Below are 25,800 nucleotides of genomic sequence, written 5' to 3'. Positions count from 1 at the left end.
AGTCCTGACACTCTCCCTATCTATATAACCTCCATTACAACTGGCACTCTCCCTATCTATATAACCTCTATTAGTCTGGCACTCTCCATATCGATATAACCTCCATTAGCCCTAACACTCTCCCAATCTATATAACCTGCATTGGCCCTGACACTCTCCCTATGTATATAATCTCCGTTAGCCCTGACAATCTCCTTATCTATATAACCTCCATAAACCCTGACACTCTCCCTATCAATATAACATCCATTAGCCCTGACACCTCTCCCTATCTATATAACCTGTCCTAACCCTGACACTCTGACTATCTATATAACCTCTCCCAACCCTGACCCTCTCCCTATCTATATAAACTCTCCTAACCCTGACACCTCTTCCTATCTATATACACTGTCCTAACCCTGTCACCTCTCTATATCCATATAATCTGACCTAATCCTGACACTCTCCCTATCTATATAACCTCCATCAGCCATAACCCTCTCCCTATCTATATAACCTCCATTAGCCCTGGCACTCTCCCTATCTATATCACCTGTCCTATACCTGACTCTTTCCCTATCTATAAAACCTGTCCTCGTCTGACCCCTCTCCCTTTCTGTACGGCCTGTCCTAATCTGACAACTCTCCCTGTCTATATAACCTTTCCTAGTCTGACCCCTCTCCCTATCTATGTAACCTGTCCTAGTCTGATACCTCTCCCGTTCTATATAACCTGTCCTAACCTTGACTCCTCTCCCTATCTATATAACCTGTCCTAACCCTGACACCTCTCCCTATGTGTATAACGTGTCCTAAACCTCACACTTCTCCCTGTCTTTATAACCGGCCCTAAGCCTGACAATCCAGCCCCATGAGTCTTCTCCACCATTTAAGTTTTGATTCGATTAGATTCCATACAGTGTGGAAACAGGCCCTTCCGCCCAACCAGTCCACACTGTCCCTCCGAAGAGTAACCCACCCAGACCCTTTTTTCTCTCTGGACACTATGGGCAATTAAACATGGCCAATTCACCTGGCCTGCACATCTTTGGACTGTGGGAGGAAACCGAAGCACCCGGAGGAAACCCACACAGACACGGGGAGAATGTGCAAACTCCACACAGACAGTCGCCCAAGGTGGGAATCAAACCTGGGACCCTGGTGCTGTCAGACAGCAGTGCTAACCATTGAGCCACCGTGCCACCCCAATTTGATGATGGCTGATCTCGTGTGGTTTCAACTCCATTTTTGCGCACAATCTCCACAACCTTTTACCTCGTTACTAATTAAAAATCTGTCTATCTCCTCCATTAGTTTTCATTCATGCACTGCATTTTGGGATTTCATAGATTTGCATGTTGTGGTGGTCCATTTGGATATCTCCGTTTGGAATGGGCATGCTGGCGTAGTACGGAATTACTTGGTTTGGCAATCAGATTAGTGAAATGTCATGGGGAATGGCTGGTGAGGTTGACTTAGTTCTTAAGCATGCAAAAGGCAGGATAACTGCCCAGAATTTGAGTTCCAGATTTAGAAGGTAGATCACAGCACTCGGGTGTGGAGTGAGAAGGTGAAGAGAAATTGGGCTTCACATCTCCGATTAACAACATGCTATCAACTTGGGTCGATGCTTTTGGTTTCACTTTATTGCCAAATGTGGGAGTAATTTTTGGGTCTCAGTTACACGGAAAGAGATTGCTGGTTGGTATGCAACTCTCAAAAAAACCATCTTGGTGCCCCCCTAATTGGGTTTTTAGTCCCATATGGACAACGGTATACACAAGTTGGGGGCTTTTGTTGACCTAGTCTCCATTTATGCTACAACAGCAGCTACACCTGTGACTGGTACCCCATCATCAAAACAGCTGCTTATCTAATGGTTCCTTATTTGGCCTGGTTAAGTTTGGCTTCTGCTCTTAACTGCTGTGTCTGGAGGGACAGCAAGGATAAGGATGATTCAAATGATTAATTACTGTGGAAAATCTAGAATTCAGCCTGTCAAACTATACTGGCAAATCCAAGAATAAGATGTTGTTCTTCTGTTGATTGTGTCTAAAGAATTCAAGATTACAATTAAACCTTTGGTTTATACCGATTAAAAAGAAATAAAAATAAAAAGAAAGGGGTGGCATGGTGCCTCACAGCGCTACGGACACGGGTTCAATTCCCGCCTTGGTGACTGCCTGTGTGGAGTTTGCTCATTCTCCCCGTGTCTGTGTGGGTTTCCTCCGGCTGCTCCAGTTTCTCCTACAATCCAAAGATGTGCAGGTCAGGTGAATTGGCCGTGCTAAATTACCCATAGTGTTAGGTGCATTAGTCAGGGGTAAATATGGGGTAGGGGAATAAGTTGGGAGGGTTACTCTTCAGAGGATCAATATAGACTTGTTGGGCCAAATGGCCTGTTTCTATGCTGTAAGAAATGACTGAGACAGATCTAACGTCCTGGTTATGTCCATCTTCAGAAAACGTTATTCAAATAATCTTAAATAAACATAACTTACATATATTTACAAATATTTAGATCTACTTATTTATTGTGTCATTACTCTTAATATGTGGTATTGCATATTTTGAAACATCAGTATTTAGAGTAAACAACTGGCCTGAAGTTGTCTTAAATATTGGGTTCTGTTTATGACTGGTTTTGTGAAGTTGAGGATGTGGGTTAGACTTGAAAAAATTTATGCCTGAAAATATTTGTTCAGACATATGCGTACTGCCAAGCAGGGAAAGAATTTTAGTTGCATAAGACTTCAGTTTGAAATAATTTAGTGCCAGATGTTTGCAAAACCTGTCCTTTGAAAAAAACAGCAATTCTGTTTGGAGTTCAACTTGTACATCCTAAGGATTGACAGATAATTTTGTAATGAAGATTCCAAGTTTCTTTCATGGTTCTTCAAATTCCTTTTACAGTTCATCATTTTTGGCCTTGACCACTTGCAGTGCCAAGACCTTGATTTCCAAAAGTGCCACGCAATGAGTTCAAGGCAGTTAGTCTGGGACACATCTTCTCCCATAGATTAAAGCTTCAATTCAAAGGTCCACATTTTCTCTTGTAGGTATTTTCTAATCAGCCTGTTAGAGACCCGTAGCTGTGATTTGGAGACGCCGGTGTTGGACTGGGGTGTACAAAGTTAAAAATCACACAACACCAGGTCATAGTCCAACAGGTTTAATTGGAAGCACACTAGCTTTTGGAACGGCGCTCCTTCATCAGATGGTTTTGGAGAATAAGATTGCAGGACACAGATTTTATAGCAAATGTTGACAGTGGGATGTAACTGAAATTATATATTGAACAAGACCTGGATTGTTTGTTAAGTCTCTCATCTACTTGAATAACCATGTTGGCTTCAGTTCTTTCATATGTAAATGGCAAAACCTTTTTTAAAAGTTACATTCTCAAGTGAATTTTAACAATTGGTGTCATGTTGGCCCAGATAATGTATTGAAGGTGTGAGCTGCTCTGTGTGAGGCTGTCTGTGTCACAATGGTCAGACTGATTCTAACCTAAAAACAGATTGAGAGAATCTTACATGGATTCATGCAGTTTTTGAGCAAAGTAAAATGTAATTCAGCAAGTACAAATTCACCCCACAAACTTATATGTGTATGTGTACATGTGGGTATGTGGGTGTGTGTGTGCTGGGGAGGGGGAGGGGGTTGGTGGGGGAGTTTATGAGTGTGTGTGAAAGAGCGTATGTATGTGTGCGAGTGTGAGTGTAAAGAGATATAAGTCTGTGAGAGGATGTGTGTGGGAGTGTGTGTGTCAGCATATGAGAGACAGTCTGCGTGAGCGTGTATTTGTAGGAGAATGTGAGTGTGTAGTAGATGTATCCAGTTGTAGTGTTTGTTTGCCTGTATCTGTCTGTCTGTGTGTGTCTGTCTGTGTGTATAGTGCAGTGGGATCACCTGTAGTGTGACATGTAGGTCCCGGTTGAGGCCATCCCCATGGGTACCAAACTTGGCTATCAGTCTTTGCTCGGCCACTTTGCATTGTTTCCTGTCCCAAGCTCTGCCTTGGAGAACGGTCACCCGAAGGTCCGAGGTTGAATGTCCCGGACTGCTGAAGTGCTCCCTGACTGGGAGGGAACACTCCTGCCTGGTTATTTTGTGCAGTGTCCATTCATCCATTGCCATATTCTCTGTTCGGTCTCACCAATGTACCATGCCTCAGGGCATCCTTGCCTGCAGTGTATGAGATAAACAATGTTGGCCGAATCACATGAGTACCTGCTGCGTACACGGTGGGTGGTGTCCCCACGTGTAATGGTGGTACTCATGTCCACACTCTGACATGTCTTGCAGCGCCTGCTGTGACAGAGTTGTATGGTGTTGTCCTGAAGGCTGGGCAGTTTGCTACGCACAATGATCTGTTTGTGATTTGGCAGTTGTTTAAAGGCGAGGAGTGGAGGTGTGGGGAAGGTATAGTTACTCATCCTCATTGATAATGTATTGCAGGCCGCAAAGAACATGGTGTAGCTTTTAAGCTCCTGAGAAGTACTGGACAACGAAGGGTACCCTGTCGGTTGCAGCACGTGTTTATCTCCTGAGGAGGCCATTATGGTTTCTCGCACATCGAAACTGGCAGTCGATGAGTTGAGCATCGTACCCTGTTCTTATTAGGGCATTCCTGAGTTCTTCCAGGTGCCTGTCATGTTCCGCCTCATCTGAACAGATCCTATGTATGCGTAGGGCTTATCCATAGGGGATGGCTGTTTTAATATGTTTCGGGTGGAAGCTGGAGAAGTGTGGCATCGTGAAGTTATCCATGGGTTTGTGGTAGAGTGTGGTGATGAGGTGCACATCCTTGATGGAGATGCAAATGTCCAAGAATGAGACAGATAGTAGAGAGTAGTCCGTGGCAAATTTGATATCAGTGTGTAGTTTTTTCAGTGACTCCTCTCCATGGGTCCAGAGGAAGACAATGTTGTCAATGTACCTGGTGTATAGTGTTGGTTGGAGGTCCTGCATAGAGAAGAAGTCTTGTTTGAACCTGTGCATGAAAATGTTGGCATATTGGGGTGCATATTTGGTCCCCATGGCCGTTCCATGTGTCTGGGTGAAGAACTGGTTGTCAAAGGTGAAGTTGTGATCAAGGATAAAGCGAATGAGTTATAGGACAGTACTCGGAGATTGGCGGTTGTTGGTGTTGAGTACTGAGGCTGTTGCCACGATGCCATCATTGTGGAGGATGCTAGTGTAGAGTGCGGAAACGTCCATTGTGACGAGGAATGTTCCCGGTTCGACTGGTCCATGGGTGCTGAATTTCTATAAGAAATCTGTAGTGTAGCGACAGAAGCTAGGGATCCCCTGTACAATGGGTTTCAAGATGCCTTCAACATAGCCAGAGATGTTTTCAAACAAGGTGCCATTGCCTGATATGATGGGATGACCTGGTGGAGCACCTGGGCCTTAATCCTGGGCCTCCTAGCTAGGAGGTAAGGGTACTATCTTGTATTCTGCTACTTGTTTATTACGCTTCTGTTAAGTTTAGGTGTTCTACAATATTGTTTGCAAACAAGAGCATCAATATGTTTCCCTTTCAGCAAGCAATTCAAAAAAAAATTCTAAAACTGCTCCTCAATCTTCACATTCTTGTAACACAGCTGGTGTTTGAGGCCACTATTTCAACAGAAACATATCACTTTAATAAAAATATTCACAACATTTTCCAATCTTTGTTACACAGATGTTTCTGATGTAAAAAAATAGCTGTTACAAATAACTTAAATACAGATTTGGAGTGAGAGTTTGTAATTTTAGTTTCAATTTTGCCAGAGTACTGTTTTCATACTCACTACTGAGTGTGTATTCTTTTTGGTCAGATAAGCAGCTTTTTTCTGGTTGATATCGGATACTTTCAAACCACTCGCTGAGCTATCCAAGAGGTCACCACCAATTCTACACGCCCCTCTGGCCTGAAAAGATTCTCTTCAGCTCACTGAATAGATGTGGTAGCATTAGTAACATCACTGCTTTCACCCACTGAGTTAAAAATCATACAACACCAGGTTATGGTCCAACAGGTTTAATTGGAAGCACTAGCTTTCGGAGCGACGCTCCTTCATCAAGTGCAGCACTCCGAAAGCCAGGGATTCCAATTAAACCTGTTGGACTATAATCTGGTGTTGTGTGATTTTTAATTTTGTACACCCCAGTCCAACACCGGCATCTCCAAATCATTCATCCACTGGATTTGAAATAAAGATGCAAAGTGCTTGGAGCAGCCATTCACATTCTCAGCTGGTCCAAATATTTACGGGAATACTGTGGAAAGGTTGGAACAGCTGCTAACGTAGCAAAGTCTGGAACCTGGAAGTCCTGGTGAACACAATGACAGTGCCCCATTACAGTTGGCTGTTTGTCTTGTTTCCCCAGTTGGACAGGCCCGCGACAGTAGCAGGAGAGAAAATCTGAGAGTGAGCTGGGCAGCTGTGTCTGTCTCTCTATCTCTCTCTCTGTCTCTCTATCTCTCTCTCTGTCTCTCTCTCTCTGTCTGTCTCTCTCTCTCTGTCTCTCTCTCTCTCCTTTGGGAAAGGCCCAGCAAATAGGACCAAGGGTCTGGGGAAAGTGGGCCACTGTGAGCTGGAGAGAAACCCAGGTAATTGCAGCTGTGGAATGACAGCAGGGGTCTGTAAGGAGTGGTAGGTGGGCACGTGTTCTGGACCCAAGGCTTTTCACCTCCCTTTCAATTTTGAATTCCTGACATCAGGGAGACCCGTGCTGAACAGTCAGTTGTAGATCTGGATTCCCAAATGCATGGTGAGAGTTTGTAATGAACATGTTTATGAAGTGACCCAGCTCACCCCAGTTGCACCATTGGACTCTAAGGTATCAATCAACAACATTAAAACAGTTTGGTGAGTGTGTGATCCTCACTCACCTTTCTTGGAGAAGTGGGGTTAACATGGAGACAATTGATTCTCTCAACAAAAGTTTTGTTGCAGACTGGGTATTTACAAACGTTTATTGTTATCTGGACAGACCAAATTTGCAGCTTCGAGAATTGCAGTCCTTTGACAGTTCTCTGCCAGCAAATGCCTTTCAAAGATCCAGTTAGTTCACCATCAGTCACATGGTTTGTCCCAACAGTTAGCATCATTTCTCAACATGAACATAGATCGCTGCTTTCTAACTGTGTGAATTGTGGGTTACATTACACTCCCAGTCTATTCAGCACATGCTGAAGACAGAACTGCATTGGGAAGCCTAAGCACAGCAGAGGTTTCTAATCTCCAAGGCTACTTCTTGTGTCTCCCACAGGTTCAGATATCACTGAGACTATCACTGTCACCATTTCCAGTCGTGGGCAACCAGAGCAGAGCTCACTGACACACCTTAAAAGTGCATCTTCCACCAGCACTGATAGTCACCTCAATGAGTCCTCATGCACACAGGACACCATCTAGTCATGGCTTATCACAATGGTTCAGAGTGCGTAAGCTCCTCCATTTAGAGACAAGCCACCCTCCTGGATAAGTAGCAACACTCAGAGTGCAAGAACTGTCCATGATATTTACAGGAGGGATGCCACGCCGTAGACTGTGGCATTCAATGTCTCTGGTGGCGCCTGGATGTCTGGAGGGGATATCTCAGTGATACACCCAACTGCTAGTCTCTTCTAGCCAACTGATGGACCATCCAAGTGTGGAGGCAGTCACTGAGGAGGATGAGGATACCAACTCCCATGGGGCATGGTCATAATAATTTGATAGCTTTGTTCCCTGAGCAATAAGGCCCGGTATATCTGCAATGATGCTGGAATATTGTCCCCATGCCGAGGACAATTGCCACGTTGGCTGCAAGCCAGGTCAAGTGGACAGACCTCCTGAACCTCATCTGGGGCCACAAGGGGAACGGTCTGACTGAAGTAGCTGAGCTCAGAGATCCCTGGATCAGGAAGTGTACTGAGTGTATCACTGGGGCATCAACTCCCTGTGAGGGTCCATATTTGTCTTTTGGAGGCACGTGTACATATAAACACATGAAAAGAGACAACGTGATCTTGATTTTTAAAAATAATGGTATATAAAAAATGGACAAAGCAGACCAAGAGTCACTGAACAGTACCAGTTAAGCCTCGAGATTCCACTGCCTCTCTGGTCATAGGGAAGAGATGAGCTGGAGCAGGCTGTGCCTTTGTTGAAATGCTCTCACAGGTATTGGAAAGTCATTTCAGATCATGTTGTTCTTCTCTGGTTGGAGGTGCTCAGGGATGACACGTCTTGGAATGAGATGATCTGTAGTGTCACTGGCATTCTGACAGACCCTCCCAGCCAGCACTGGGTCCTACCTGTGTAGCAGGGCTCCTCCGTCCTACATCTTTCTCAGGAAACCTGTGTCCATCCAACATGTGCCACTCATCTACACCTCCCTGGGTAATATTAACGCCAGGGGAGTGAAATGCAGACATGCAGGAAGCTCCTGTTATGGCTACACACCAGCCAGATGTTGAGGGAGTGGAAATCTTTCCTGTTGATGAACCTACTTGGTCAGTGATTGAGTGTGATAATGACTGAAGTCAAAGATCCCCTGCACCTAATAGAATCCAGCAATGGAGTTGAATCCTGCTACCCTTTGTGCCAGTTGTGATTTGGATAAACTCTCCAACCTCTGCAAAGTAGGCTTCAGAGAGGTGCAAGGCGCAATACTTTGATTATGAGACACCGACAAAGTCCACGGCTGATCTTTGGAAAGATCCCAAGGTAAAGAGGTTCAAAACCATAGGCCCAAAATTTCACTGTGGGGAAGAGGTTCTCTACCATAGCAAACCAAACCTAACAAAAACGGGCTTAATTTTGCAAGTCCTATCCCCAGATCCTGGACTCCACTTCAGGAGTGGAGTCAGACCAGATTTTGCACACGTGTGTTTCAGAGAGGAAACTAGCAAGTTAAGTCACCAGCTGCCTCCACTGAAGTTGGCTGCCCTGTAATGTGGAACCTGAAGTGGGTTTATAAAACCTGCTAAGAGCAAGTCTGAACTGTGTTGGTTTGTTTCTGTACCCCTTTTAAATGGTGTGGTCACCCTCTGAATACAATCCTGGGACTGTTGGGGAGAACAAGTGCCATTGGGGTTGGGAGAAGACTGTTCCCAAAAGGTGCCATCCCTTTGGAATGCTGAAGCTGTCAACAAAGTATCAAACCTGTCAGGAAGTGTCAAACCTATCAAGAGCAGTTAAAACATATTTTATGAACAACACTTCAATACTGAATAGTCTGAAATATAAAACTTGATGGAACAGAACAGTTTTGTTCTCTCTTCTCTATTAGAAATAGATGAGTCTTCGGTAAGTTGGCACCACCTTCTCTACTGTCCATAATCCCTCACTGCCACCCCTCCACCCCTGCCATCCCTCTCCCAACCATACCAATGCCCAGACAGTGATGACTCTCCTGTACTGAACAGCCTGCCCCCAACCTGCAGACACTCAATGGCATCTTAATACCAGTGTTAGGGTAACCACCTCAACAGCTTCTCCCTTTGAAATGCCCACTCCATTTATTGGAGCAACTATGTTGGCTGCCCACTGCTCAATGCTCCAGGGAAAACAACACCAATTTATACAGCCTCACTTTACAGCTCAAATCCTCCAACCCTGGCAACTTTCTTGTAAATCTTTTCTGAACCCGTTCAAGTTTCACAACATCCTTCTTATAGGAAGGAGACCAGAATTGCACGCAATATTCCAACAGTGGCCTAACCAATGTTCTGTACAGCTGCAACATGAGCTCTCAACTTCAGTACTCAATGCTCTGAACAATAAAGGAAAGCATACCAAACGTCTTCTTCACTTTTCTATCTAACTACGATTCCACTTTTAAGGAGCTGGCACCCGAAGGTCTTTGTGTTCAGCAAAGGTCCCCAGGACCTTTCCATCAAGTGTATAAGTTCAGCCCTGATTTGCCTTTCCAAATGCAGCACCTCACATTTATCTCAATTAAACTCCACCTGCCACTCCTTAACCCATTGGCCCATCTGATCAAGATCCCTCCACACCACCCTCTGTCTTCTACCTTTGAGCCAGTTCTGTATCCAAGTGGCTAGTTCTCCCTGTATTCTGTGATCTGAGGGGGGAACCTTGTTGAATGCCTTACTGAAGCCCGTATAGATCACGTCCACTGCTCTGCCCGCATAAATCCTCTTTGTTCCCAACCTCTCTGCCCCCACCCCCACTCTGGCCTATCAACCTCACCTTAATCTCCTTCCACCTGTCGCATTCCCAACGTCCCTCCCCCAAGTCCCTCCTCCCTACCTTTTATCTTAGCCTGCTTGGCACACCCTCCTCATTCCTGAAGAAGGGCTTATGCCCGAAGTGTCGATTCTCCTGTTCCTTTGATGCTGCCTGACCCGCTGCGTTTTTCCAGCAACACATTTTTAAGCTCAAGCAGCAGGGACCTGGGTTCAATTCCAGCCTCGGGCGACTGTCTGTGTGGGGTTTGCATATTCTTCCTGTGTCTGCATGGGTTTCCTCCCACAGTCCAAGGATGTGCAGGTTAGGTGGATCTGCCATGCTTTATTGTCCATGGCGTTCAGGGATAGAACATAGAACATAGAACATAGAAGGATACAGCGCAGTACAGGCCCTTCGGCCCTCGATGTTGCGCCGACCGAGTCCTACCTAACCTATACTAGCCCAATAACTTCCAAATGCTTATCCAATGCCCGCTTAAATGAACATAAAGAAGGAGAGTTCACCACTGATACGGGCAGGGCATTCCATGAACTCACAACCCGCTGTGTGAAGAATCTACCCCTAACATCTGTCCTATACCTACCACCCCTTAATTTAAAGCTATGTCCCCTAGTAACACCTGACTCCATTAGCGGTAAAAGGTTCTTAGTATCTACCCTATCTAAACCCCTAATCATCTTATACACTTCTATCAGATCTCCCCTAAACCTTCTCTTCTCCAATGAGAACAGCCCCAAGTGCCTCAGCCTTTCCTCATAAGATTTTCCTACCATTCCAGGCAACATCCTGGTAAACCTCCTCTGCACTCGTTCTAAAGCTTCCACATCCTTCCTATAGTATGGCGACCAAAACTGCACACAATACTCCAGATGAGGCCTCACCAGAGTCTTATACAACTGCAACATGACCTCAGGACTCCGGAACTCAATTCCTCTGCCAATAAAGCCCAGTACACCATATGCCTTCCTCACAGCACTATTTACCTGGGTGGCAACTTTCAGAGATCTGTGTACATAGACACCAAGATCCCTCTGCTCATCCACACTACCAAGTAGCCTACCATTAGCCCAGTAATCCATCATCTTGTTATTCCTACCAAAGTGAACGACTTCGCACTTAGCTACATTGAATTCCATTGTGTAGGTTAGGTGGATTAGCCATAACAGGAATTGGATAGGGGGTTGGGTCCTGGTGGGATACTCTTCAAAGGGTCAGTGTGACCCGCTGGGCAGAATGACCTGCTGCTTTACTGTAAGGATTCTATATAACCAGAATGGATATACAGAAGAGCTGAAACTCTGGAGTAACAGTAGGCGGAATCTTATAAGGGTCTAACTAAGGTGCGATGTGTGTCTGAATCAGATGAGAAGTCCAGGAGGGTCTGTCTCAATGTTGGGACATTTCTCTGCATATTTTGTGCTTTGTTATGCAGTGAGATGAAGTGCTCACTTGACAGTGGGATGTTTTCCAGTTTAAGTGGGATATTTCACGTGAAACTCTTTCTTAGCAGCACAAACGCATCTCACTAATGCAGTGAGCAGGGCCGTGATGGAGCAGACAGTAGGGGCTGCTGAAGGTGCAGTTCCCTGTGAGGGGTCAGCAGGGGAAGGGGGTGGAAGTGGGAGTCCTCCAGCACAGACCAGACAGTATGTGCCACATTATCCTGGTGTGGTGTTCTCTGCACAACTGGAGCAGGCCATAAGGTGATGCATTTGACGCTGAGAAACTCGGGGACTGGGAGAGCAGTCAGCTGAGGAAAAGGACGAGGTTGAAAGTGAGGACTGCAGATGGTGGAGATTAGAGTCGAGAGTGTGGTGCTGGAAAACCACAGCAGGTCAGGCAGCATCCAACAAGCAGGAAATTTGACTGTGCGGGCAAAAGCCCTTCATCAGGAATGAGGCTGGGAGCCTTCAGGGTGGAGAGATAAATGGGAGGGGGGGGTGCTGGGGGAAGGTAGCTGAGCATGCAATAGGTGGATGGAGGTGAAGGTAAAGGTGACAGGTCGGACAGGAGGGTGGAGCGGATAGGTGGAAAGGAAGATAAGCCGGTAGGACAGGTCATGAGGATAGTGCTGAGCAGGAAGGTTTGAACTGGGGTAAGGTGGGGGGAGGGGAAATGAGGAAACTGGTGAAGTCCACATTGGTGCCATGGGGTTGAAGGGTCCCGAGGCGGTAGATGAGGCATTCTTCCTCCAGACGTCGGGTGGTGAGGGAGTGGCGATGGAGGAGGCCCAGGATCTGCATGACCTCGGCAGAGTGGGAGGGGGAGTTGAAGTGTTCAGCCACAGGGCGGTGGGTTTGGTTGGAGCGGGTGTCCAGAGATGGTCTCTGAAGCGGTGTGCTAGGAAGCGACCAGTCTCCCCAACGTAGAGAAGACCGCATCGGGAGCAACAGATACAATAATTGATATTGGTGGATGTGCAGGTGAAACTTTGATGGATATGGAAGGCTCCTTTGGGGCCTTGGATGGAGGTGAGGGAGGAGGTGTGGGCGCAGGTTTTGCAATTCCTGCGGTGGCAGGAGAAGGTGCCAGGACGGGAGGGTGGGTTGTTGGGGTGCGTGGACCTGACAAGGTAGTCGCGGAGGGAATGGTCTTTACAGAAAGTGGATAAGAGTGGGGAGAGAAATATATCCCTGGTGGTGGAGTCCATTCGTAATTGGCTGAAATGGCTGGTGGGTGGAAGATGAGGACCAGGGGCATCCTGTCCTTGTTGTGGTTGGAGGGGTGGGTTTCGAGAGCGGAGGTGCAGGATGTGGATGAGATGTGCTGGAGGGCATCATCACCACGTGGGAGGGGAAATTGCGGTCTTTAAAGAAAGAAGCCATCAGGTATGTTCTGTGGTGGAACTGGTCCTCCTGGGAGCAGATGCAGCAGGCGGAGGAATTGGGAATACGGGATAACATTTTTGCAGGAGGCAGAGTGGATGGAGATATAATCCAGGTAGCTGTGGGAGTCAGTGAGTTTGTAGAAAATGTTGGTGTTGAGTCGGTCACCGTTATGGAGATGGAGAGGTCTGGGAAGAGGAGGGAGGTGTCAGAGATGGTCCAGGTGCATTTAAGGTCGTGATGGAATGTGTTGGTGAAATTGATGAACTGTTCAACCTTGTGTGAACACGAGGTGGCGCCGATGCAGTCATCAATGTAGAGGAGGAAGAGGTGGGGAATGGTGCCAGTGTAACTTCAGAAGATAGACCATTCTATATAGCTGTGGCCCATATGGGTGCCCATGGCTACCCCTTTGGTCTGGAGAAAGTGGGAGGATTCGAAGGAGAAATTGTTGAGGATGAGGACCAGTTCAGTCAAACGAATGAGAGTGTCGGTGGAAGGGTACTGTTGGGGACATTGGGAGAGGAAGAAACAGAGGGCTTGGAGGCTCTAGTCATGGCGGATGGAGGTGTAGAGGGATTGGATGTCCATGGTGAAGATGAGGCGTTGGGGGCCGGGGAAACGGAAGTCTTGGAGGAGGTGGAGGATGTGGGTGGTGTCTTGAATGTATGCGCGGAGTTCCTGGACTAGGGGGAATAGGACAGTGTCGAGGTATCTGAAGATGAGTTCGGTGGGGTAGGAGCAGGCTGAGACAATGGGTCGGCCAGGGTGGTCAGGCTTGTGGATCTTGGGTAGGAGGTAGAATGGGTGGTGTGGGGTTCCTGAACTATGAGGTTGGAAGCTGTGGGTGGGAGATCCCCTGAGGTGATGAGGTTGTGTACGGTCTGGGAGCTGATGGATGAGGACGTTGAGTTGTAGGTGACATTGAGTCGTTTAGTTTGATGGGGATCGGTGACATTTGCCCCAGAAGGTGGATAGGACCTGATTGTCACCCAGTTCCAGTAAATATGAGCTGTATGCAGAAGACCATCATGGACTGTCAAGGCTGTTGTGTCAATATTTTGTTCTCATTGTTGGGATGAACTGCAGCCCATATTCATTCCTTTTGTGTTCACTCTGCTGGCTGTGAGTAAAAGTTCACGTTTAGACCGGTCTGACTGCTTGCCTCCAGGTGATGTTCAGAGAAAGTGAGGACTACAGACGCTGGAGATCTATGTGATGTTCTCCTACTGCATAATGATAAGGCACAGGGAGCCAATGGGAATTGAGGACAGAGTAGTGGTGACCCAGAGAAGGTCTTCAGATGGGATGTATCAAAAGGACAGGTAAAGTGTGTGCCCTGATCGTTAAATGGCAACAAGGGTGAGAGGATGGGAGTCACATATGGGAGGAAGTGTCAGCCGTGTTGAGAGTGTGGCATTGGAAAAGCACAGCTGCTCAGTCAGCAACCATGAAGTAGGAGAATCGGCGTTTCGGGTATGTGCCGTGACTTTGTGGTTGTTGTGTCGTTATGCTGCCGGTGATGCCAGCGTGTACAGCAGCTTCTTAAAGATGGCACCAGTGCAAGATGTGCCAGTCTATTGGTGGATAGCTAATGAATGGTGAGTTGTTCTGAAAACAGCACTTGAGCAAGTCATACTGGTGCAGTGAGTAGTTAATGAGTCAAGTTTGATAAGATACGACATAAAATCCCTCCAAAAAGCGCAATGCAACTTCGACTTAATCTATAAAGTCAGTTTCAGTCCAGTGTAGTTCAGGATTACACTGATTTCTGAATGAAGTTTGTAACTTCATCCACTAGGTGGTGTATTGTTACTCTGTATAGCATGAAATACAGGATGGTTTTTTACAATAGAGAACAGTCTTTCGACTTATACCATGGATACAATGCTTCAATTGGTTTCATTCAGGTAGTCTGGAATTAATCTGTTACTTTTTCATTTGCTGTCTTCTCTTTAAACTAGTGCGACTAATTAAGCCCTTGAGAAATGGACATGTTCATTTAACAATCAGAAACTGAACATTTTTCATATTTTGTTTTGCACAAATACTGATTCTTCAGTCAGTGTTTGGAACTATATACAAAATGAAGGCAGTGTTCATGAAAGCCAAACCCCAAAGTAAGGAAAAAGCGTTTATATGATCTTAAGTTCCCTAGCGAGTCGGAGTTTGAGGGATGACCTTATAGAGGTTTATAAAGTCATGAGGATCATGGATAGGATGAATAGACAATGTCTTTTCCCTAGAGTGGGGGAAGTCCTAAACTAGAAGGAATAGGTTTAAACTGAGTGGGGAAATAATTAAAAGGGGCCTAAGGAGGAACATTTTCACACAGAGGGTGGTGCATGTATGGAATGAGCTGCCAGAGGAATTGGTGGAGGTGAGTACAATTACAACACTTAAAAGGCATCTGGATGGATATATGGGCGTGGGCGGCACGGTGACACAGTGGTTAGCACTGCTGTGAGCGCCAGAGACCCAGGTTCAATTCCCGACTCAGACGACTGACTATGTGGAGTTTGCACATTCTCCCCGTGTCTGCGTGGGTCCCCTCCGGGTGCTCCGGTTTCCTCCCATAGTCCAAAGATGTGCAGGCCAGGTGAATTGGCCATGCTAAATTGCCCCTAGTGTTAGGTAAAGGGGTAAATATAGGGGAATTGGGTGGGTTGCGCTTTGATGAGTTGGTGTGGACTTGTTGGGCCGAAGGGCCTGTTTCCACACTGTAAGTAATCTAATCTAAAATGAATAGAACGGGGTTAGAGGGATATGGTCCCAATGCTGGCAAAAGGGATGAGGTCAGATTGGGATGTCTGGCTGGCATGGATGAGTTGGACTGAGGGATCTGTTTCTGTCCTCTATGACTCTGTATGTGTGTGGCACCACTACCATTATGGTTTGAGACACTAATATGATAAAAATGTAAAGTCACCATAGCCCCAGAGCAACATAGGGCTACTCTGTCATTACAGAAAGAGAGAAAGAGAGGGATGGTGGATGGTGGTTTAACCTGAGGGTCACCATACCTCAGGGGAAGGGGCGAGGTTGGGAAGATGGGACACACACTGTCTTATCAAAACAAATGTGTTTGCTGTTGGTGTTGTAATGTGATTTCACTATTGGAAAGGAATACTTGTTTGCAACAATTAGCAGTATGTGAAGTTTAGCATTGGTCAAAGATTCAAATCTGATAAAGAATGGAAAAAGTTAAATTGATGTCAGAATTTGGATTCAAAATACCAAATAAAAATGAGAAAAATCAACAAACCAATAACAGTCTGGCAGTTCATTTAGTTTCTCAATTTTTAAGTTATTTTGTTTATTCATATCAGATATATTTGGGCGGTACGGTAGCTCAGTGGCTACCACTGCTGCCTCACAGCACCAGGGTCCCAGGTTCGATCCCAGCCTTGGGCAACTGTGGAGTTTGCACATTCTCCCAGTGTCTGCGTGGGTTTCCTCCGGGTGCTCCGTTTTGTGGGTGGCACAGTGGTTAGCACTGCTGCCTCACAGTGCCTGAGACCCGGGTTCAATTCACGACTCAGGCAACTGACTGTGTGGAGTTTGCACATTCTCCCCGTGTCTGCGTGGGTTTCCTCCGGGTGCTCCAGTTTCCTCCCACAGTCCAAAGATGTGCGGGTCAGGTGAATTGGCCATGCTAAATTGCCCGTAGTGTTACGTAAGGGGTAAATGTAGGGGTATGGGTGGGTTGCGCTTCGGCGGGTCGGTGTGGACTTGTTGGGCTGAAGGGCCTGTTTCCACACTGTAAGTAATCTAATCTAATATTCTTGGCCCTAGTTTGAACACAAGATTGACAATAACTTCGTTAAAGCATAGTTTTCATAGTTACTATTTATGACCTCTACTATTGCATATGGTGGCAGAATGTCTTGCAGGGACATAATGGGGAGAGGTTACATCTATCACATCTATTTGTTCTCATATGTGCTCAAGCCAATTTACTTCTAAATTTTCTGGTAATGTCATAACTCCTGCATGAGCGTAAGATTTGATGTAAAGAAATGGAAATCAGTGCAAACATTTAGGGGCAAAAGATTTGGGTAAAAGGGGTGGGATCCTAAAATGCTGCTCCTAGAGGGATGGTGAGAAATGATGCAGGCAAACCTGACCATTCCACAATAAGCTGTGAAATAGAATGAGTGAGTGAGTGAGTCACTTGGGTGAATAACTCTGCAGTTTTAATGAATGTGAGTAATTTTGAGGTGAAGGTGTGTGAATAATTGCAGTGACGTGTGACACAATGATTGTAGGAGAGTTTTGGTAAGTACAGAAGGGAAATGTTGCTAGGGGTTGGATTGCATGCATGAGCAGTGAACAGTGGAGCTGGCATCCTTAACTTTCTAGTGGCAGTGAAGTCATTTAACTGTATTTTGATATTATAGCCCTGTCCTGAGATCGAAACTATTGGTATTCAACTCTTCAGTTATCTCTTCCCCCAGTGTTTGCAGATGATGGTGGGATTTCTGTCTTCCTGTAGAAGATTCTCCAAATGTGCATCAGAGAATCAGGTTGTCCTTTATAGATGTATTTAGCTTGTTCTGAGACATCTGCCAGTCTCCAGCTTTGCCTGCTGCTTTTCGGCACAACGTACCTTCCATTTAAGGGCTGCTGACAGCCTTTAAGCTACAATTTTCCGCTTCATCTCCCAAAAGAGATGCACAATCAATAATCCGTGGGGCAGCATTGTTGGTTATCTCAGTGTAATAAGCTGTTAGAACCAACTCTATATGGTCACCACTTCATATACCTGGACACAACCATACCCATCCAGCCTGTGTTCACGCACCTCAATGCCAAAGATCCTGCTGCATTATTTGAAGAAGGCAGACTTCAGGATACGCAACAACACAGAGTGGTCGAGCAGAGGCTAATAGCCAAATTCGGTACCCATGGGGAATGGCCTCACCAAGACCTTGGATTCATGTCACACTACAAGTGACCCCACCACACTATACGGTCTCACGCTCACATTCACACACAAGCACACATACAAACGCACTCTCACACACAAACACACTAACACAGACCCTCTCTCATACACACGGTCTCACACACACATAAACATGACAAAGAGGATTGATGAGGGCAGAGCGGTAGATGTGATCAATAAGGCATTTGACAAGGTTCCCCATGGGAGATTGATTAGCAAGGTTAGATCTCCTGGAATACAGGGAGAACTAGCCATTTGGATACAGAACTGGCTCAAAGGTAGAAGACAGAAGATTGTTTTTCAGACTGGAGGCCTGTGACCAGTGGAGTGCCACAAGGATCGGTGCTGGGTCCACTACTTTTCATCATTTATATAAATGTTTTGGATGTGAGCATGAGGTACAGTTAGTAAGTTTGCAGATGACACCAAAATTGGAGGCATAGTGGACAATGAAGAGGGTTACCTCAGATTACACCAGGATCTGGACCAGATGGGCCAATGGGCTGAGGAGTGGCAGATGGAGTTTAAATCGGATAAATGTAAGGTGCTGCATTTTGGGTAAGCAAATCTTAGCAGGACTTATACACTTAATGGTAAGGTCCTAGGGAGTGTTGCTGAACAAAGAGACCTTGGAGTGCAGATTCATAGCTCCTTGAAAGTGGAGTTGTAGATAGATAAGATGGTGAAGAAGGCATTTGGTATGCTTTCCTTTATTGGTCAGAGTATTGAGTACAGGAGTTGGGAGGTCATGTTGCAGCTGTACAGGACATTAGTTAGGCCACTGTTGGAATACTGTGTGCAATTCTGGTCTCCTTCCTATCGGAAAGATGTTGTGAAACTTGAAAGGGTTCAGAAATGATTTGCAAGGATGTTGCCAGGATTAGAGGATTTGAGCTACAGGGAGAGGTTGAATAGGCTAGGGCTGTTTTCCCTGGAGCATCGGAGGCTGAGGGGTGACCTTATCGAGGTTTATAAAATCATGAGGGGCATGAATAGGATAAATAGACTAAAGTTTTTTTTCCCTGGAGTGGGGGAGTCCAAAACTAGAGGACATAGGTTTAGGGTGAGAGGGGAAAGATATAAAAGAGACCTAAAGGTCAATGTTTTCACACAGAGGGTGGTGGTGCATGTATGGAATGAGCTGCCAGAGAAAGTGGTGGAGGCTAGTATAATTGTTACATTTGAAAGGCATCTGGATGGGTATATGAAAAGGAAGGGTTTGGAGGGATATGGGGCGGGTGCTGGCAGGTGGGACTAGATTGGGTTGGGATATCTGGTTGGCATGGATGAGTTGGACCGAAGGGTCTGTTTCTGTGCTGTACATCCCTATGATTCTATGCATGCATAAACTCACAAAAAAGCCTATGGAGTGAATTTGCATTTGCAGATTTGTGTTTGCAGATATATTCTATTTTGTTCAAAAAGCACACAATCTGTAGGCAGGCAGTCAATGTGACTCTTTATTAATTCCTACTTTGGGAAAAATCCAGGTTGGAATACAAACAGACTCTTACCTCACACCTTTAATGCGTTGTCTGAGCTGAGATGTCACCTTTTTTCATATTCTGATAAAACCTGAAGTTAGCTCAGGGAAGTGACTGGAAAGAAATTCTGAGCTTTACATATTAATCAATTGAAACCTACATCCCCATTCTAAATGAGTAAAGACTTAATAGCAATCTAGGTTTGTTTAATACACCGCAGCAGTTATATGACATTTTCATGTTTTACAATAAATTCTTTGAAATATGTATCCTGTCCCACTAGTTCCCTGACAAAGGAGCAGTGCTCCAAAAGCTTGCACTTCCAAATAAACCTGTTGGACTATAACCTGCCGTTCTGTGATTTTTAATTTTGTACACCCCAGTCCAACACCAGCACCTCCACATCTTTATTTGAAGAAGGGTAAGGAATTGAACTGTCAACTAACATCACGGAAGTTACTTTATCTTATTGCTGTATATGAGACCTGGCTGTGTGCAAATTGACGTTTGTAATTGGCTGTGTTACAGAATTGTAGAATGTTTGCAGCATAGAGGAGGCCTTGCAGCCCATTGTGTCTATGCTAGCTCTCTGCAAGAACAATTCACATACTGCCACTCCCTCCTTCCCTGTAATTGCTCTCCAATTTCTGTCATTTTATCCAGTTATTTTCTGACAACCACAGTTCAATCTATCTCCACTACACTCTAACCTTCAAACTGTTCATTGCATTAAAAGTTTGTTCTTATGTCACCTTAGCTTCTTTTGCCAATCATCCTAAAACAGTGTCATCTGGTTCTCAAACCTGTCTTCGGTACTTCATTGTCAACTTATGAACTGCTTTGAGGAAGCCTGATGTTGTACAAAGAAAGCTTTTTTTTTTCTGTTTCAACCTGTTCCTGGGAAATAGGCTGGTGTATTTCACATTATCATTCAGCGAATGTTATATACCAGATGAGGAAACAGTCAATGTGTGCAATGAATACAGCCTAATTTTAACTACTTTGCTGAACTATTTTAAACTGAGCAACATGAGCACAACATGAGTAAATGCACAACATGAGCAAATGCTTTCACAGAGTTCATGGGCCATTGTAATGTGGAATGTTCCTGAAACTCCGGGACAGAGAAGAAATTCCTGATCTCTGGGATGTTGCCATCACACCGTCTTCAAGAAAGGAGACAAAGTGGGCTGTGGGAATGACAGGGAGGAATACTCACCATCACTGGGAAGACCATTAGCCAAATCCTCGCAAGACATTTTCTCCCAGTTTCTGAGGAAGCCCTTCCTGAAAGGTAGTGTGGCTTCTGACCACACCATGGAACAATAGGCATGATTTTCACTGTTCTGTAACTCTCAGTAAAATACCACAAACAGCACAACTCACTCTACATGGCCTACCTGTCAGTCAGGAAGTTCCATGGAAGATACAGTCAAAGGCTGGCTATCCACTGAAATTCATCAACATCCTCCGTCTCCTTCATGATCAGATGTCAGTGATGGTTCTCTCCGTCAGTAGTATGGCAAATGCTTTGAAGTCAAGACAGGGTTCAAGCAGGGAAGTGTCATCACCCCCAACCTTTTTTCTATCTTTATGGCCATCATTCTTCATTTTTCAACAACAAGTTTTGCAGTGGTGTGGATATTATCTACAAAATGGGTGGAAACCTCATGGGCGAGAGTCTTTGACAACCGTGACATCTGTGCTAATACCTAGACCCTATGTATAAGGCAATCATCCTTCTGACTCTTCTATGTGGCTCCAAAGCTTGGGACTCTGTATAGATGCCTCCTCAAGACATTACAAATTATCCATCAAAGTTGATTGAGAAGGATCCTCCACATCAGCTGGGAAGACAGAAAAAGTAGCATCAGCGTCCTTGAAGGATCCAAGGAGTGCCAGCGTCAAGGCACCTGAAACCGTTTCCACTGGGCTGGATTCCGGCCACCAAAGCAAATCTTCTTTACCCCAAGGAGTGTACACAAAGGAGAGGAGGAAGGCTTCTCTCACGAAATGCAACATCAGTGTCAATACATGGGATACTACCACTCAAAAGAAGTGAATTTCAATGAATCTTCAGTAAAAAGGACGTCATTCTTTGAGAACACCTGTCAGCCAGAGGCAGGACAGAAAAAGGAACCAGAGAAAGGGATGACAGTGACCTCGAGGCTGAGTATCAATTCCATTACCTGGAAACACCTAAATTTGTGGTCAGAGACATGGCTCCAGGATCAGGCTTATCAGCCACATAAGGACCTATAGAATCCATGAGCAGTGACAGGGAATTTCCTCAGTGGACAATCATTCTCATTCGTGAGTGGCTGCTGACAACAACTTCATATGTGGAACATTTTCAAATCGAATACATATGCAAATGCTGTCATTGCAATTAAAAGGCAAAGTCACCATTGTCCTGTAAGGCTGCTCTCTCATTAGAGAGACATAGCCTGTGGTAGTTTAAACTGAGGTTCATCCACACCCCAGGGAAGAGAGATGTTAAAAAGGACACCCCTTTATGGTAACCTCAGCAAGAATGGGAATCAAACCCACAGCGTTAGATATCACTCTTCAATACAAACCAGCCATCCACGCTAACCAACCTCCTCACTGGAATTAGACCATAAGGAAGAAGATGTATAATAACCATTGCATTGCATCCTCTATTGTATCCTTAGATGTAACTACTGCTTCAATTCAAAGTTTGACAAGTTTTACCTGATTTGCTGAGAACTTGAAATAACTTTTGTTCTGGCATTTCCTTTGCTTAAATGTTCCTTCAACATACTATCTAGACCAAGTACTGGGGATTTATCTGAAAGAAACTTGAAAAGATATCTAATCATGAAGGTTGATATTTCCTTAAATGAACATTGTGTTAATGATGCCAATACCAACACAATCCTTCACTTAGGTCAACAGACAAGACAACCCGACACTAAAGTTTTAAATAAAAGCAAATATTGCGGATGCTGGAAACCTGGAAATGAAATTAAAATGTGCCAGAGGAAGTCAGCAGGCCTGGAGAAAGAGACACGAGTCACTACTTCGAGCCCAGTCTGACTCCCGTTTCAAAGAAAAGTTTGTTTTCTCTAATTTTCTCTCCACACAGTTGCTGGCAGGCTGCTTTCTCCAGCATTTTCTGTTTTTATTTACTGAAGTTTTAAAATATTTAAAATATCATGCTTACAGTGAGTACCTTTACTTGAGTATATCTGCATTTCATCGAACGTTGTGTAACTGGAAAAAATGTTGGGTAAAATGGAGTCAAATTTCCTTGGCTATTCAAATAAAGGTCATAAGTTCCATGTTTAAACATGATAACAGTAGCTCCTTTACATAAAGAATGAAGAGTGAATTTCTGTTTCTGGATGCAAGCCCTGACATCCTTCATAAACCTGCTAAGAACTTAAGAAAAATGTAGGAATTCACCTCATTGAGCAAGCTTTGCCCTTCAATAGGGTCACAGCTGATCTGACTGTGGCATGAACTCCACTGTTTTTGCTCCAAGTCATAATCCCTGACTCCCGTGTCTAACTTAACCTTGAATATATTCCAGCCTCCAGTGATCTGTGCTGAAGAGAATCCCAAAGATTTACTGCAGTCTCCATCAAATCCTGTGTCTGTAGTAAAGGTCAGCACAAAGTCAGTATTCTGAGTTGTCACGCAATCTGCACGTGTGTGTCAGATCTGCAGCGCAATCTCTTCATCACTGAGTTTGAGACTGCAGAGTAAGCGATTTGACAAGAATGCAAGTTGTACCGAACTTATGGTCGACCACCATGTGGTGTTTTACGAGATGAACGCTCTTGGCACCTTGTGGTATTTGCCATGTTTACCGGAATGTGTACTGGGTAAGGGCTATTTGGTGCACATCACCTCCACCAATACTCCTTTGCTTTGCATAGGCCTATCTAGTGATTAGGTAAAAACAAGGACTACAGATGCTGGAAACCAGAGTCTAGATTAGAGTGGTGCTGGAAAAGCACAGCAGTTCAGGCAGCATCTGAGGAGCAGGAAAATCGACGTTTCAGGCAAAAGCCCTTTGTCAGGAATAGAGGGTTAGTTGTAGGGAGTGTAGCGCCTATCAATATCTACAAAAGAGAAATTGTTCATGGATAACAAGAAGGTATACAGTAGAACCGCAATTGGCACAACTACATAATTACTGGACCTTAGTGGAGCTGGTATGAACTCATCTGGTCCCTCTCCAAACTAAAGTAGAACACTTCATGTCCACCCAGAGACTGTGTGGTGTCAGTCGAATGGTGTTAATGTAAGATGAACATTAACCCTTTCAGATATATTGTCTTGTACAGCACAGCATACAGTGAGAATAGGCAGCAGTTGTTCCATGAAGATGTAGTCACTTCCACATGAGATGCTGTGGAAAGGAAGAGGTCAGTGAGATAACTATTCACTGGTGAGAGTTCAGTTCCAATCTCCCAACATCCCCAGAATCTACTCTCCCCGACAAATCACATGGGCTAGGAGAAAGCGAGGACTGCAGATACTGGAGATCAGAGGTGAAGAGTGTGGTGCTGGAAAAGCGCAGCAGGTCATTTTGAAGAGTTTATGCCCAAAACGCCGACTCGTCTGATCCTCGGATGATGCCTGACCGGCTGTGCTTTTCCAATGCCACAATCAAATGGATCCATCACAACCATCAGGAAGTCATCATAGGGAATTCAGTATCTTAAACAATCAGGGAACTTCACAGGATACGTGAAGAAAGATTGCGAGTGGGAGATAGAAGCTAGCATTCCTGTCAGCTTGTGGCAGCTAGGTACCTGAGATGTAGTGACACAGGTGCCTGTTGGCTGCTGACTCTGTGTATCCTCTCCTGAGCTGCAGGAAACAAGCAGAAGAACATTCAGTGACACAATCCTAACATAAGCGCTGAGATGGAAATTTTGTCTTAACAACTTGATTTTATATTGTACCTTTAAATGTCAAAGACCTTCCAAAGTTCTCCTCAGAAGGCAGAGGCTATTAAGCAATAGTTGAAGATATCAGAATACATGAAGGAAAGGGAAAGAACTGCAAGGCAAGTGCATGTAAGAGGGGTCATTCCAAAGTTTGGTGGCTGAAATAGATTCAATGTGGAGAGAGAACTGCAAAAGAGAACAGATTCTGAGGGTGAGAGTGTTTGTTTGGGATAAAAGAATTGAGGGGTTTGGGACAGGGCACAGAAGAAAGTGTAATTAAAGACAAGGATTTTGGATTTGTTGCATTGGAGGATGTAAGGAGGGGATTGATGGGACCTATGTCGGGCACAATGCTGGCAGCTCATTCTTAAAGATGTTGGAATGTATAGACAATGGAATGCGGAGGGTATTTGCTTATGTGTGTAGTCCACAGGCAAGGCTGTTGTTGATAATATTCAGAGATGGGAAATTTTAGATTTCATTTAGCATTGGGTAAAATGCAGAATTGAACGATCTAGTCTGAATTTCGGGAACAGGTGGGAAGGAAATTAGATGCGAAACATTGGAGCTTGGCAGCAAACAATCAAAAGGCTTTGGTCATTCCTGTGGTCAGCGAAGGATATTTTGCCTTAGCCATGGATTCATGTGAAACAAGTAGTTTTTCAATCCAGGTACTGGATCGTGGAATGTTACAGCACATTAATAGTTTCCTTTGGCAAGTCTGTGCAGCGTTCTTTCCTCATACGAGCTACCTCAGCTGATCCCAGTCTTCTGCTTTCTTCCTCTGCCTCTTTGAAACATAGAAATCCCCTTTAAAGGAATATATGCACCTAACACACATTTGTATCAGAGAATTTCTGGGTGAAGAAACATCTCTTTTCATAACAATCTTACTTCCATCTCACTAACAAGCAGAAAAAAAGCCAAGAAAACTTCTGTTATCAAAATTCCAGTCAAAATCTTGAAAATCTCTGACAGGACACCTTCATACCCTTTTCAACTCCAGGAAAAAAGAAACAATTTCTCATGTCTCTCTTAACAACTTACCTCTGGCAATATCCTAGTGACTTCATAGTGTACTTTCCACTTTTTTTTGCATAGTCTTTAAATAATTCAACGTTCATTACCTAGAATTTTACAATCTTCTAAGTTCAACGTGACTTCCTCAATTTTATATTCTATGTCACTATATGAAAACAAGAAGGATTCATACGTCATGTTAATCCCTTAATTTATTTATTTTACCATCTTCAATATCTGCCAAGGTCTTGATTTTCCTTCATTTCATTAAAAAAACTCACAATTTCACATGCATTTTCTTTCTATACTCTTACATCTAAACAGCTCGAGAGTAGCAGAATGTTCTGCTGTCGAGGGTGTATTGCGTTGCTTGAGATGGTTACCCTACATCTAATGTTGAATGACTATGAATCTTTTGCC

At 44.7% G+C, this 25,800-nt stretch overlaps 1 protein-coding gene across 1 annotated transcript; it reads left to right on the top strand.

Annotated features, from left to right (window-relative positions):
• Positions 1-1,590: 1,590 nt before the first annotated feature.
• LOC132818890 (translocator protein-like) lies at positions 1,591-1,951 on the top strand. Its single transcript, XM_060830053.1, has 2 exons — positions 1,591-1,778; positions 1,810-1,951. Exons 1-2 carry the CDS (start codon positions 1,591-1,593, stop codon positions 1,949-1,951), a joined length of 330 nt encoding a protein of 109 aa, XP_060686036.1.
• Positions 1,952-25,800: the final 23,849 nt, after the last annotated feature.

This window comes from Hemiscyllium ocellatum, chromosome 1 (assembly GCF_020745735.1).
Source record: "Hemiscyllium ocellatum isolate sHemOce1 chromosome 1, sHemOce1.pat.X.cur, whole genome shotgun sequence".
Classification (NCBI taxonomy): domain Eukaryota; kingdom Metazoa; phylum Chordata; class Chondrichthyes; order Orectolobiformes; family Hemiscylliidae; genus Hemiscyllium; species Hemiscyllium ocellatum.
This window is presented reverse-complemented; position numbering and strand designations above follow the sequence as displayed.